The sequence below is a fragment of the Phyllostomus hastatus genome, unplaced genomic scaffold (assembly GCF_019186645.2).
Source record: "Phyllostomus hastatus isolate PE091 unplaced genomic scaffold, TTU_PhHast_1.1 phas_contig_150, whole genome shotgun sequence".
NCBI classification, from domain to species: Eukaryota; Metazoa; Chordata; class Mammalia; order Chiroptera; family Phyllostomidae; genus Phyllostomus; species Phyllostomus hastatus.
Window position 1 is genome coordinate 26,961,053 of NW_025333611.1, and position 14,190 is coordinate 26,975,242.

At 44.2% G+C, this 14,190-nt stretch overlaps 1 protein-coding gene across 6 annotated transcripts in view; it reads right to left on the bottom strand.

The window, feature by feature from the left end:
• The window catches only part of LOC123807960 (protocadherin gamma-C4), a 151,569-nt gene that overhangs the window by 107,650 nt on the left and 29,729 nt on the right, over positions 1–14,190 (bottom strand). Inside the window, exon 1 of one of the 6 annotated variants that reach the window (XM_045822163.1) lies at positions 5,956–8,482. The exons of 4 other annotated variants lie outside the window; for them this stretch is intronic. In XM_045822163.1, coding sequence (XP_045678119.1) covers positions 5,956–8,376 — 2,421 coding nt within the window. In that variant the 5' untranslated portion in view covers positions 8,377–8,482. Of the gene's footprint in view, positions 1–471; positions 3,023–5,955; positions 8,483–14,190 lie in introns of those variants that run through there. One more of the 6 variants, XM_045822135.1, reaches the window with a different exon arrangement.

Below are 14,190 nucleotides of genomic sequence, written 5' to 3' on the forward strand. Positions count from 1 at the left end.
GAACTTCCCTAATTTAGCCAGTATCTGTTTGTTCTTTTTAAAACAAGCATGTGTAGTTAAATATATGAGCTACAATGCAAATATATTTGTATCGTATATAGAACAAAATTTAGGGTTGACAGCATTGAAATTAAGAAAACCACTTAATTGTCTAGATTTACTTTTAATTTTATATATAGATAACGTGTCTCACAATGAGAGTATGAGGTACCAAAGTGTTAAAATGTTTCAGGATATATTACCCTAGGATTAATAAAAAATTTCAAGACCATCACAAGATGACTTTGCATAAAAGATCAACTGCAACACAGATAAGTGAACAAAGAATTTCTAACACGCCCATTGCATGCCCTCCCCAAATCAATGAAACACAAAATCAGGATATATTTAGCCCATATACATTTTACCTCTAAAATAATGAACAGAAACCTAATCATGCTCATGGGAGGAAAGGATTTTGAAGTAACTCACCTGTTGCAAATGGACTGAATCAGAAGTCATTTTGGGATTGTCATCGCTGGTACTTTCAAACCAAGAGGCTTCATTACATAGAAGGTCTTGTGGTGGAGCATTATCAGGGTTTATATCGAGAAATTTAAACTCAGTTTTTGAGGAGTGTGAGGCAGCACACAGATTGTAGGAATAGGGCAAAGTCCATTCGCAGTAGTTGGGGGAAATCCCAGGTCCAGTCTTGGAGCAGACACCACCAGTTCGAAAGCAACTCCAAGCAGCGGGGCCAGAGGAGCGTCGCAGGCTCAGCGCCACCGCCAGAATCACCGCCAGGAGGAAGAGCACCGAGATCAAGGCCAAGGCCACCACCAGATAAAACTGCAGCTCAGCCTGGGGGTCAGAAGGTGCAGGACGTTCGCTGAGGTCTGGCAGTACATCCTGCAAGTTGTCAGCGAAGACCAGGTGCAGCGTAGCAGTGGCCGAGAGGGGCGGCTGTCCCCCATCGCGCACAGAGACCAGCAGACGCTGACGGACAGCGTCCCTTTCACCCAAAGCCCGCGCTGTGCGCACCTCCCCCGTGCGCAGCCCCAGGCTGAACAGTCCAGGCTCGCTGGCCTGCAGCACGTGGTAGGATAGCCAGGCATTGTGTCCCGAGTCCGCGTCCACCGCCACCACCTTGGTGACCAGGTAGCCGGGCTGAGCGGCGCGCGGCACTGTGTCAAAGAGCGCAGAGCCGTCGGGCCCCAGCACGGGGTAAAGCACCCTTGGCGGGTTGTCGTTGCGGTCGGTCACCAACACGCGCAGGCTGACATTGGTGCTGAGCGCGGGCGAGCCCTGGTCGCGAGCCTGCAGCGTCAACTGCAAGGCGCGCAGCTGCTCGTGGTCGAAGGAGCGCTGAGCGAACACCACGCCGCTCTGTGGGTTCAGGGACACGTAGGTCGACAGCGCCCGTGGCTCCAGGTCACTGGCCATGATGGAGTAGGAGACTTGGCCGTTCCGTCCCAGGTCAGGGTCGGAGGCGCTGACCTGAGCAATGGAGGCACCAGGCGGGTTGTTTTCTGCCACATGAACTAGGTAGGCGGACTGTTGGAAAACTGGAGCATTGTCATTGACATCAGCTACCTTCAAGGTGACATTTCTGTTGGAGGAGAGGGGAGGTTTGCCTTTGTCGGTGGCTGTGATGGTAATGTTGTATTCTGGAGTCTGCTCTCGATCTAGGGCTCCATCTGTTACCAGCTTGTATGTATTTTTTGTTTCTTGAACTATTTTAAACGGGAAACTTTGACTTAGTTGGCACAGAGTTTCCCCATTAAATCCAGAATCCAGGTCATGTGTTTTGATCAGGGCAACCACAGTCCCTAGCTCTACATCTTCTTGTATAAGTGTAGACTCAGAATCCAGGGTTATCTCAGGAGCATTGTCATTTTCATCCAAAATATCTATTTGTATTTTACAATGTGCTGTGTGATGTCCACCATCCTTTGCTTCTACCCCGATTATGTACTGCTGTCTCTCTTCAAAGTCCAGTTCTCCGCCAATGAAGAGTTCTCCTGTTTTACTGTTCAACTTGAACAGTTGTCTCACTGCTTTACCAATGTTGATGAAAGCATAGGTGGTCTCAGCATTGATGCCCTCATCCAAGTCAGTGGCTGTCACTCTTAGCACAGAGGAGCCCACTGGCAGGTTCTCTGGAATGCTGACCCTGTACATGTCCTGGGTGAACACTGGGGGGTTATCGTTTGCATCCACCACAACCACCCTGATCTGGGTAGTGCAGCTCCTGGCAGGCTCACCCCCATCCACAGCGGTGAGGACCAGGTAGTGGCAGGACTTCTCTTCTCTGTCGAGGGGAGCCTTCACCACCAGTTCTGGGTACCTACTGCCATCAGGGTTCTCTTTCTGGTTCAAAGAGAAGTGTGGGTCAGGGCTGAGGTAGTACTGCTGCAGAGAATTGACTCCTACATCTGAGTCTTGTGCAGATTCTAAGACAAAGGTGGCTCCAGTTAGGGCCAGCTCACTAATTTCCAGTTCAGTGATATTTTGGCTGAAGGTTGGTGAGTTGTCGTTGACATCCTGAATTACCACAATTAAATGAAAAAAGTTCAAAGGCTTTTCAGCAACCATTTCAAATTCCAAAACACACGTCGACTTTTTGCCACAAATCTGCTCACGGTCTATACGATCGCTCACAAGTAAGTCCCCATTCTCCCTGCTCACTGTAAAGAATTTCTTCTCAGCACTAACCCGCAGGTTCCGAGTAGGCAAATCTCGAATGCCAAGCCCCAGATCCTTGGCGAGGTTCCCCACTAGGGAGCCCCTAGCCAGCTCCTCCGGAATAGTGTAGCGGATCGGCTCGGAAAGCGCCGGGCAGAACAAAGGCAGCAGCAGGAAAAAAGGCATTCTCCTCCACCCTGCCCGGCCTTGAGGTCCGCAGAGGTTTCCCATTCCCTTTTCTGAATCTTTGCCTTACTGATTCCGAAGAACAGCGATCGTAAACGATCCGAAGAATTCTCTGAGCAATAGCGATTCCTTGATTTGTCTTGGCAAGCAGGTCCTTTGATAGATCTCTCTTCTGCAGAGAGCCGGAGAGAAAGTGCGCGGTTCTCCCGGTTCTGCAGTTTGATGGCGATTCCTTTGCGTCAGAAGCAGCTGGCACTTCCCTTAGTACTAGCCGACAGCGACACCCTGCGTCTCGACTGCAGAACTGCAGTAGTGATTACTAAATATGCTCCAAATACGAAGCCTCCTACAAGACAATTCCACTGTGTCTGATACAGATACTTTTTGTATCCATTTTACAAGGATATAACATTTAAAATATTTACTACATCTTATTTCTGGCTGTCATTTCTTTGAATGTGAACTTTACTCACTCAAATCAAGTGAGTTTTACTCGTCAAAGAGCAGGGATACCTTGCTGAAGATATTGATTGGCATAGTTGTGCTTTTAGTTTCCATTGCCATAAAATGATCGTAATAACATCTTCCCTGCTTGCCTTAGTAGAATTGAGTACCAAATAAAATAATATATAGAAAATAATACAAATGAAAGTTTTGGTGGTGACAGAAGGTGTAATATGTAAATTCTTAAAAAATTTGATGCGTATTGTTATTCCACTCTATTTTAATGCATAAAAGTAATAAATCTCATAGGTTTTAGTTTTATCCTATGCTTCACTTTCTTCTATCTTATATTTATCATACTCTTCTCCAAATAATTGATAGGCATAAAGGAAGTTGTTTGTCCTTACAAAATAGAAGTGTGGTAGGAAGCAAGATACTAATTTTCCTTTTTTTTTTTAGATTTTTTCTTTTTTTAGATTTTATTTATTTATTTTTAGAGAGGGAAGGGAGGGAGATAGAGAGAGAGAGAAACATCAATGTGCGATTGCTGGGGGTCATGGCTTGCAACCCAGGCATGTACCCTGACTGGGAATCGAACCTGCGACACTTTGGTTCGCAGCCCATGCTCAATGCACTGAGCTACGCCAGCCGGGGTGATACTCATTTTCCTTAGTTTCCAAGTGTCTACTTTTAATTAAGTGACTATCACTTAAAAGTTATTCTACTCATTTTATTTTTCCACAATACATTGCAATCATTTTTAATTGCATTGTTTCTTCTCAAGTAGCTTAACAGTGGTGAATTATTTGGATTATGGGGATCAAGTATAAGTCCTTATGATTATATATCCCAAAGAGGGTAATCTATGCCACCCAGCTTTCCTTGGTCCACAGGTCATAATCTGATCAGTCTAATGCTTTGTTATTGACACTCTTTCCTCATCAACAGGCATGCGAATTTCCACATTTCTGATAGATGTCTTACAGTTTCTATTCCATTTCCACCCTAGAAATCTTCACAAAGCAATTGTTTTATTTATTTTTAACTTTGTTTATACCAAATTGTGTTTTAAACTTACATAATATATTGTCATCCTAAAGTTTGACAGGAGTGTAGTGATATTGAACTCATATAGTTCATTCATTCATTCATATAGTTCACTATCATTATTAGAGCACCTTAAACTGCTTATTGTATTCAGGACTCTAGACAGAAACTCATTGGTATTTCTATTCCAACATTAAAAACACTAATGATGCATGACTTTGTTCTAAAACATGACTGACAAGTGCCTTTCCAACACTATGAACATTTAAATTAGTACAGGAAAGCTATCTTTTCAGAACATGTATGCAACTAAAGATTCAAACATTTAAAAGAGAATAGAGTATATATAATACAATATATACACTCAGTATGTGAGTCAAGCATTTTATTGTGTAAAGTATACACAGCATATACTCAAGAAGTTTAAGACCCATAGATGAACAATTTTGTTAAGAAATATCTATTAATTTAAGATAAGCACAGCCCCTGAGAAATGAGTTTTAAAATTTGAAACCATTTTATTCTTTTACAATTAAGAATATATATATTTCTTATTTTTAGAGAGAGGGGAAGGGTGGGAGAAAGGGAGAGAAACACCAATGTGTGGTTGCCTCTTGTGTGCCCCCAGCTGAGCACCTGGCCTGCAACCTAGGCATGTGCCCTAAGAATAAACCAGTGACCCTTTGGTTTGAAGGCCAGCACTCAACTCACTGAACCACACCAGCCAGGACTAAAATTTGAAACCATTTTAAAGTTTAAGTAATTTTCCAAACACAAATCTTAGACTTTTTAAATACAGCAGAATTGTATACAAACATTCAGGTATCTGTTGATTCTGAAAAGTGAAAGGGTTACCTGTAACCAGAAGGTGCCAGGTGTGTGGCATATTTGAATTCAATGAGTGCAGCAGTATCTAAATTTTCTGAGGTTTTAAACTGCACTACAGAATAAAGCACAATTCTAAGGCTCCTCACTGATTTCTTCTCTCAACTAATACACATTCTAATAATTTTAAGGCTTAATCCAAACTTTCCAGATATCAGAATGTCACAGACATTATCATCAATATAAATTTAATCTATTTTTCTGATATTCTTCATGCAAAACTTTTTTGTATTCTTCCAGTGATTTATCTAAGTATGTAAATTATTTCCTTATGCAAGCAGCAGATATACTTCCTAAAACATATCTGGTGTTCATGTTTAGGCAAATATTCAAAATAAAATATTATATCTAACAATTTAGAATAATCGAACAACTCAAATATTAAGATAATAATTGTTTTGAGTGTAAGAAAGTCTTTGGGCAAAGTGATTATGCTTTACCACTTTTAAAGTTCTTGTTTAAAAATAATAAAGTACTTATTTCATTTAAGTCTATGGACATCAGCTAGATTTTCTAAAATCTCCACATATTGAAATAATAAGACACTATATCCAAAATATAATTAGAAAATAAATGGAGAACATATGAGTTCTCAAATTAAACTAGCCTCTAAATGAAGCAAATAATGATTCACAATTTATATAATTAAATTTGAACATGAAAGAAAAATAATTAAGAAAACAAATAAGCACAATGCTCAAAGCATTCCTATTGAAAAAAGAAACTCACCTGAACAACGTCTAGTTCTTCGTTTGCATTTTTCTTCTCAGATATCAAAAGAGGCTCGCTTTTCTCACAGCTCTCCTGGCTGATGAGCGTGTCAGCATAGTTGGGCTGCGGGAAGATCAGGTGACTCTTCCGCGAGTCTGCAGTGAGGGAGACCTCATGGGAATAGGTCTGCAGGAAAGCCTGCACCCCATCCACACCCACAAAGTGAGAGGCGGGAACACCCACCAACCCCCCTCCAGAAGCCTGGAGCAGATGTGACTTATGCCAGCGCCTCAGCCTGAGTGCCAGCAGCACAATGACAAAGGCAAGGAAGACGCAGGAGACTACGGTCACTGCCACCACTAGGTACAGTGTGAGGCTGGAGTCATCAGGATTGGTGGAGGGCTCCAGGTTGCCCAGCTCTTCCAGAACGTCTGGGATGCTGTCAGCTACGGCCACCGTGAGCGTGACAGTGGCCGAGAGAGGGGGCTGGCCGTGGTCCTGAACAGCCACCACCAGGCTCTGCTTGAGTGCATCTCTGTCCAGCAGGGCCCTTGCGGTACGCACCTCACCTGTGTGCAGCCCCACCACAAAGAGCCCTGGCTCACTGGCCCTGAGCAGGCGGTAGGACAGCCAGGCATTCTGGCCTGAGTCTCTGTCCACTGCCACGACCTTGGTCACCAAATATCCAGTTTCTGCAGAGCGGGGTGCCAGTTCTACACCAGTGGAACCATCAGTGGGTAGTGTGGGGTACAGGATTTCAGGAGTATTGTCATTCTGGTCCAAGATGAACAGGCTCAGTGACACATTACTGCTAAGTGGAGGATCTCCACTGTCTCTGGCTGTCACCCACAGCTGCAGGTCTCTAACTTGCTCATAGTCAAAAGAGCCCAGTGCATACAGAACTCCAGTGTCAGAGTTTATGGAGACATAGGAGGAAAGAGGTGTTCCCTGAAACATGTCCTTTGCCAGAGAATAAGTGACCTGGGCATTGTGGCCACTGTCAGGGTCATGGGCATTCACAGAGAAGATTGAGATGCCTCTGGGATTGTTTTCTGGGATGTAGGCAGAATATGAGGTATGAAGGAAGATTGGAGGATTGTCATTGATGTCTGCCACTTTCAGGGAGATGTGGTTTTCTGTAGACAGGGGTGGATTTCCTCGGTCAATGACAGTTATTGTGATGTTATAATCTGAGATCTCTTCTCTGTCCAGAGCTCTCGTCGTCAATAAGTGATAGTAATTATCTACTGACTTTTCCAATTTAAAGGGCAAGTTCCTGGAGACAGAACATGCAATCTCTCCATTCTCTCCAGAATCACCATCATGTACACTAAACAGCGCAATTACAGTTCCAGGAAGACAATCTTCAGAGACTGAACTGGTGAGAGAAGTGAGGATCATTTCCGGGACATTGTCATTCACATCCTGTACTGTGACCACCACCTTAGCACTGGCAAGAAGAGCACCTCCATCCTGAGCTACCACCTCCATGAGGTAGAATCTGGATTCCTCATAATCCAGTGATTGCACTGTTGAAATTTCACCCAGGCTAGAATCAAGATGGAAAGTCTGTGAAATTTTGTCTTCTTCATTGTGAAAAGAGTAGGTCAATTTTCCATTTATTCCCTCATCTGGATCCGTGGCGGTTATTGTGAGCAGCCAAGTGCCCACAGGTACGTTCTCCAGAACACTCACTCTGTACTCTGATCGAGTGAATTGGGGTGCGTTATCGTTTGCATCGAGGACCATCACACAGATGTGCGTAGTGCTAGAGAGTACGGGGTCTCCGCCATCTAGAGCTGTGAGGAGGAGGTTGTGAACAGCCACTTTCTCTCGATCCAAGGGCTGTTCCAGGACCAGCTCTGGATATTTCTGTCCATCGCTTCCACTTTTCTCGCCCAGAGAGAAGTGTATATTGGAGCTGAGCTGGTAACTCTGGAGGGAGTTCACACCGACATCCGCATCTCTAGCGAAGGGAAGCCCTAACCGTGTCCCTGTAGCTGCATTTTCATTAACTTTTACTTTTACTTCCTCATCCCGAAAACGTGGGAAGTTATCATTAATATCGATGATTTCTACTTCCACTCCATAGATTTTCATTTTATTCTCAACCAAGATCTTAAAACTCACCAAACACCGCGCCGTCTGAGAGCAGAGCTCCTCCCGGTCTATCCTGCCCGCAGTGACCAAGGTGCCACTTCCCGGGTTTAGAGCAAAAAGCTGCGTCCTACCTCTCGAGATGATCCGGACTCCGCGCTCCGCCAGTTCCTGGGGCTCCAGCCCGAGATCCTTGGCGATGGTGCCCACGAAGGAGCCTTTGTCCAGTTCCTCCCTCACTGAGTAGCGGATCTGCCCGGCCCTGGCTCCCGGCTGCATCCCCAAGAACAGAAAGAGCAGGAGCAGCTCCCTGCGGCCCCAGCCCCTCAATGGATCCGCCATTGCCTTCTCTCTGACCAGCTTTCTCTAAGTCCTGGTTCCAGCCTGCTGTTTCCTTATTTCTTTAAAGTTAAAGGGTACATATTCCTTGTTGGACACGGGAGAGGAACGCGGGTAGAAGGCTTCTCCCTGGAACTTGTCTGGTCTGTGCTGTGTTTAGTGCGGAAGGAGCAGAGGCGGGTTGCATCAGCAGCGTCTTCCCCACTTTGGTGAACAGCGACGCTCAGAGTCCTATCCAGTTACTACACCAATTCTGTTTTTATTTCCTAAGTGTTTAATTATATTTTCTTTCTAATAATTTAGCCATAACCTTCATGTATTACTGTGTGGCATTGTTTACATTTAATTAAGATTTAATTCTGAAATAGCAAGACTTCCACAAACCCCTGAGATCAATTATTAGATTCTTTTGACTTCTTTAGAAAAGTTTTATTTAATATGCCATTGAGCCTTTGTCCCTTATTTGCTTCTTACCTATGCTGAGTCCATTAAATTAGAACCTTGTAATTCTTACTTTTGTAGGTTTAAGATTTCATTTTTGTATTAGGATATATTTATGACAACATGCCCATTTGTACGTAAGAATGCCAAGGAAATAAGAGAAGTCTAGCTCTCAATGCACCTTTGCAAAAAAGGCCTACTAATTCATTTAAATTGCATTAGTTGTCATATGCAGAAAGAATTAAGGGCCCACTTTGTTAGTTGTGAGGTCTTTGAAAAAGTTTTTCACACTAGAAATATTGCAGCTATACTATATTAGACTGAGCGCTTGAGTTGGGTTAGCTATACATTATTTTTATTTTCTTATTAACATGTCTAAATTGGAGTTAGACATTATACAGTGACAGACTCTTGGGGGGGAATCCATATAGTGACTGCAGAGGAAAGGGCTTTAGTTCATCACCCACGCAGAAAAACATATCCATAACTTAACAGTGAACAGCCAGTGGACTTTCTACATTGAGGCAGATACTTAATATTATCACCTTTAGATGGTAGCAGAAAAAGAACAACCTCATGACTACCAAAAAAAGAACATTTCAGAGAGTGCATTAAGTGAGAGGAAATAATTTTACTTAATGATATGCTCATAGGGCATTGAAGAAAATGAAGATATTCTATATCTATAAATAGAAAATTTCAAAAATAAAGTGTTAAGTACAGAATGTGAGCATGGGTTTCAAAATTTTTCTCAATGTACAATTTTCACAAGAGTAATTTGCTACTATGCATGAGAGAGAAAGATTTCTCACATTATTAAATACATTCTTAATAGCTGACACTGCAGACCTCAAACTTTGCCCATCCTTTTAAAATAGATCTAGAAAGGCACTTAGCTTGTAAAGACACTTAGAAGTCTGGTGTTCAAGTCAGTCCTACTCATGCTCTGCTGTCAACAACCATGACATTGGAGAAAATTCTTCCTTTCTTTGTTTCCTTCCCAGTTTCCCCAAACTAGTAAGATGGGAAGTTCTCTTTATTCTGAAGTACTACGATTTAAAGAGTCAGTAAAACAAAAATTTGAGAAATAAAATCCCTGAATGTGATACACATAAACCTTCAGAGGGAAGGATTGTAAAGATGAGGAAAGAAGTATCTCAGGTAGTAAAGCCTTGTAATTATAAACACATAAATCTCACACATTAGGCAGAAAACTGCATCAAGATTTGATTAGATAAGATTAAGATAATTAGGGCAGAAGACTCCCTCAATTCAACCCACAAGACAAATATGAAATGGAGACTCCTACTCCAGATAAGTGATCTATTAAGAAACACTGAAACCCAAATGAAAAAAAGTTAATTAAACTTACCTTTAAACCCGTATCTGAGTCAAATAGGCCCTCACCATCTCCATGATTTGTATTTGGTACCCAAGAGGCATCTTCACAGAGGAGATCCTGAAGGGGAGCCACTTCTGGGGTCAGGTTGAGAATATTAAACTCCGTCTTAGCTGACTGGGAAGCAACGCACAGGTTGTAGGAATAGGGCAAAGTCCCCTCACTGTAATTGGGAAGAACCCCAGGTGCAGACTTGGAACTGAGACCAGGCTGAAAGCAGCCCCCAAGCAGCAGCACTGGAGGAGCGTCGCAGGCGCAGGGCCACCGCCAGAATCACCGCCAGGAGGAAGAGCACGGAGATCAAGGCCAAGGCCACCACCAGATAAAATTGCAACTCAGCCTGGGGGTCAGAGGGTGTGGGACGTTCGCTGAGGTCCGGCAAGGCCTCTTGTAGGCTGTCAGCGAAGACCAGGAGCAGCGTGGCAGTTGCTGAGAGAGGCGGCTGTCCCCCGTCTCGCACAGCGACCAGCAGGCGCTGGCGGGCCGAGTCCCTGTCGCCCAAAGCACGCGCTGTGCGCACCTCACCCGTGCGCAGCCCCAGGCTGAACAGTCCAGGCTCGCTGGCCTGCAGCACGTGGTAGGATAGCCAGGCATTGTGTCCCGAGTCCGCGTCCACCGCCACCACCTTGGTGACCAGGTAGCCGGGCTGAGCGGCGCGCGGCACTGTGTCGAAGAGCGCAGAGCCGTCAGGCCCCAGCGCTGGGTAAAGCACCCTTGGCGCGTTGTCGTTGCGGTCGGTCACCAACACCCGCAGGCTGACATTGGTGCTGAGCGCTGGCGAGCCCTGGTCACGGGCCTGCAGCGTCAGCTGGAAGGCGCGCAGCTGCTCGTGGTCGAAGGAGCGCTGAGCGAACACCACGCCGCTCTGTGGGTTCACGGACACGTAGGATGACAGCGCCTGTGGCTCTAGATCACTGGCCACGATGGAGTAGGAGATGAGGCCATTGGGTCCCAGGTCGGGGTCGGAGGCGCTGACCTGAGCAATGGAGGCCCCTGGCGGGTTGTTTTCTGGCACGTGGACCAGGTAGGCGGACTGTGTGAAAACCGGGGCGTTGTCGTTAACGTCGGAGATGTGCAGAGTGATGGTGGTGCTGGAGGAGAGGGGCGGCTTTCCTCTGTCTGTGGCTGTGATGGTGACGTTGTATTCTGGAGTCCGCTCTCGGTCTAGAGCCCCATCCGCCACCAGTTTGTAATAGTTCTTTGAGTAAGATTTCAATGTAAACTCTGTCTTTCCCAATATTCTGCAGTAAACTTCTCCATTTTCTCCAGAGTCTCTATCTCTTATTTTTACCAAGGCAATCACTGTTCCTGGTGGTGAATCCTCTGGAAGTGGAGTAAAAACTGAGGTCACAATCACTTCAGGTTCACAATCGTTCTCATCGAGAATTTCCACTTGGACACTGCAGTGGGCTGCTAGATCTCCGGGATCTTTTGCTTCTATACCGAGAGTGTAACTATTAGCAATTTCGAAATCAAAATTATCCTTTGTCGTGATTTCTCCTGTTCTTTTATCTAAGTTAAAAAATCGTTCCACTTGTTCATCCACATTATGAAAGGAGTAGGTGACCTCCGAATTAATGCCCTCGTCCTGGTCTGTGGCTGTCACTGTAAGCACGGAGAAGCCTGGGGGCACGCCCTCCTGCAGGCTGACCCTATACACGTCCTGACTGAACACCGGGGGGTTATCGTTGGCATCGGTGACTTGAATTTGGATCTGGGTGGTGCCACTTTGGGGTGGGTCTCCACCGTCCACAGCTGTTAGGATCAGTTGATGAAAATTCTGCTCCTCTCTGTCCAGGGAATGTTTCAGAATCAACTCAGGATATTTATGTCCATCCGGAGTCTGTTTCTCCACAAGATCAAAGTACTCATTGTCGTTAAGGTGGTATCTTTGCAGTGAATTAGGACCAGCATCAGAATCCAGGGCTGGGTCTAGTGGAAAACTCTTACCTGGCTTAGTGGATTCCACAATTTTTAAATCAATTTTCCTCTGTTTGAATAATGGAATGTTGTCATTTATATCCTGCACGACTACTGCTACTTGGAAAATATTTAGCGGTTTTTCAGCGACAGCATCCAAATCCAGAATACACACAGGCTTCTTCCCGCAAATCTGTTCTCGGTCTATTCTGTCGCTCACAAGTAAGTCCCCGCTGTCAGGGTCTACAGTGAAATATTTCTTCTCCGCGCTAACCCGCAGCTTCCGGACGGGCAAGTCCCGGACACTGAGCCCCAGATCCTTGGCGAGGTTACCTACCACCGAGTTCTTGGCCAGCTCCTCGGGAACTGAATAGCGGATTTGGTCCAGGAGGGCTCCGCGGAACAAAGACAGCAGAAAGGGCAACAATACCTGCCGCCACCGCGCTGGGCTGCTTCTCCCTGCGCTCAGCCTCATCTTCTGTCTCCCTCTGCTACTGCTCCGCTGCGTGGGTGGCAAAATCCAGGGTAGGGGTAGTTTTTCTGCTTTTGTTTTCTGTAACCAAATCTGTATCGGCCTCTCCCGAGCGGTTGGCTTGAGCAGGAAGTTACCCTCTGAAAGGCTCCCAAATGCGTCTCAGTCTCTCGTTCTTCTTTTGACCTGCAGCGACGCCCAGAGGTTTTCCCGTGAAATTGCTCCAATAGCTTGCAGATGTTTTGCAAAGAACGTTTTTCTCTCTTTTGGAGTTGTATTTATTTGTTTTTAAATAGGTATACATTCACATAGTTCAGCATATCCTATACTTTTCCTCTCCGCTTTCAGTAACACATTTATCCCAGAAGAAATTCTTTTCCCTTTTTTGTGTGTACTATTTCAGAGAGAGGTTTTGTATAGTGAAGTAGAATTTTATAAATGTTCACCCCTACTTTTATACATATATAGAAGTATATATATGTACACCATGCTCTTCAGCCTTCTTTGTTCATTCTTTACATCTTGAAGATCGTTTCATGTCAGTACATAAAGAGGGTTTCCATTTATTTTTTAGTTGTGTAGTAGCCCACCATATGGTTGTACAATAATTTATTTAACTGGGAATAATATTTCCTAAAAGCAACCCATTACCCATTCAAACAAAATTATATTTTCCATGTGCTATTATTGCATATATTGCTCTCCTAGTCATTTAAAATATGTATCTTTCTGATTCTGGAATGTATTCCTAGTACACCATCCAAATATGTTTGACACAGTTTGAGGCCAATGGATATTTCCAAATTATATTTTAAAGCTTCAGTATTGTATATACTCTCTCCTAGATGTGATTTCTTTCCCAATATTCATTTGTTACTTCCTCTTCTCTCCATGCCAGCTGGTCATATCATATCACATTCTTATTTACCCTGTGTACTGTGCCACGACTCCATGACCTCCCGTGAAGACAAAAGCATCTAGAAACTGAAACCTTCCTTCCTAAGTTGAATTCAGGGATAGCCCTCAAGCTATTGCTACAATTTCCAGGTATCCAAATATCACTAATGTGTGTAGCCCTAGACATTCATGAATTCCAAATTAGCAGAACTAAATGAAGGCATAAGGAATGAAAGTTGCATATCCCTTGCACACAAAGTATTTCTGCCTATATCAGATCATTGCAGAGTCACACAGTCACAGGGACACCTGAGAGCAATTTTCAGGAACAGGGATAAGGCCTACTTACTAAGTAGCACAAATTATATAAGTTCAGAATTCAAGTTACCCAACCTTTATAAGAGGTTCTCATGATGAAAAAGGAAAGATTTTTCAAAATTTTGTTTTTTTAAGAAATAGAGGAGTGTCTTATAGTGATACCATAATAGGAAACTTAGATACTATTAAAATTACTCCTACAACCTAATGAAATGAGTGAAATAAAATGGGCAGTATTGCTGATGGCCATAGAAGGGCACCAAAGAAGGGCACCAATGACTATGTGTGCATAGTCATTGCTGGTGCATTGCACAAGCTGCAACAGCAAAGTATTTACAATATACCAGTTCAACTGAGAGACTGTCACTGT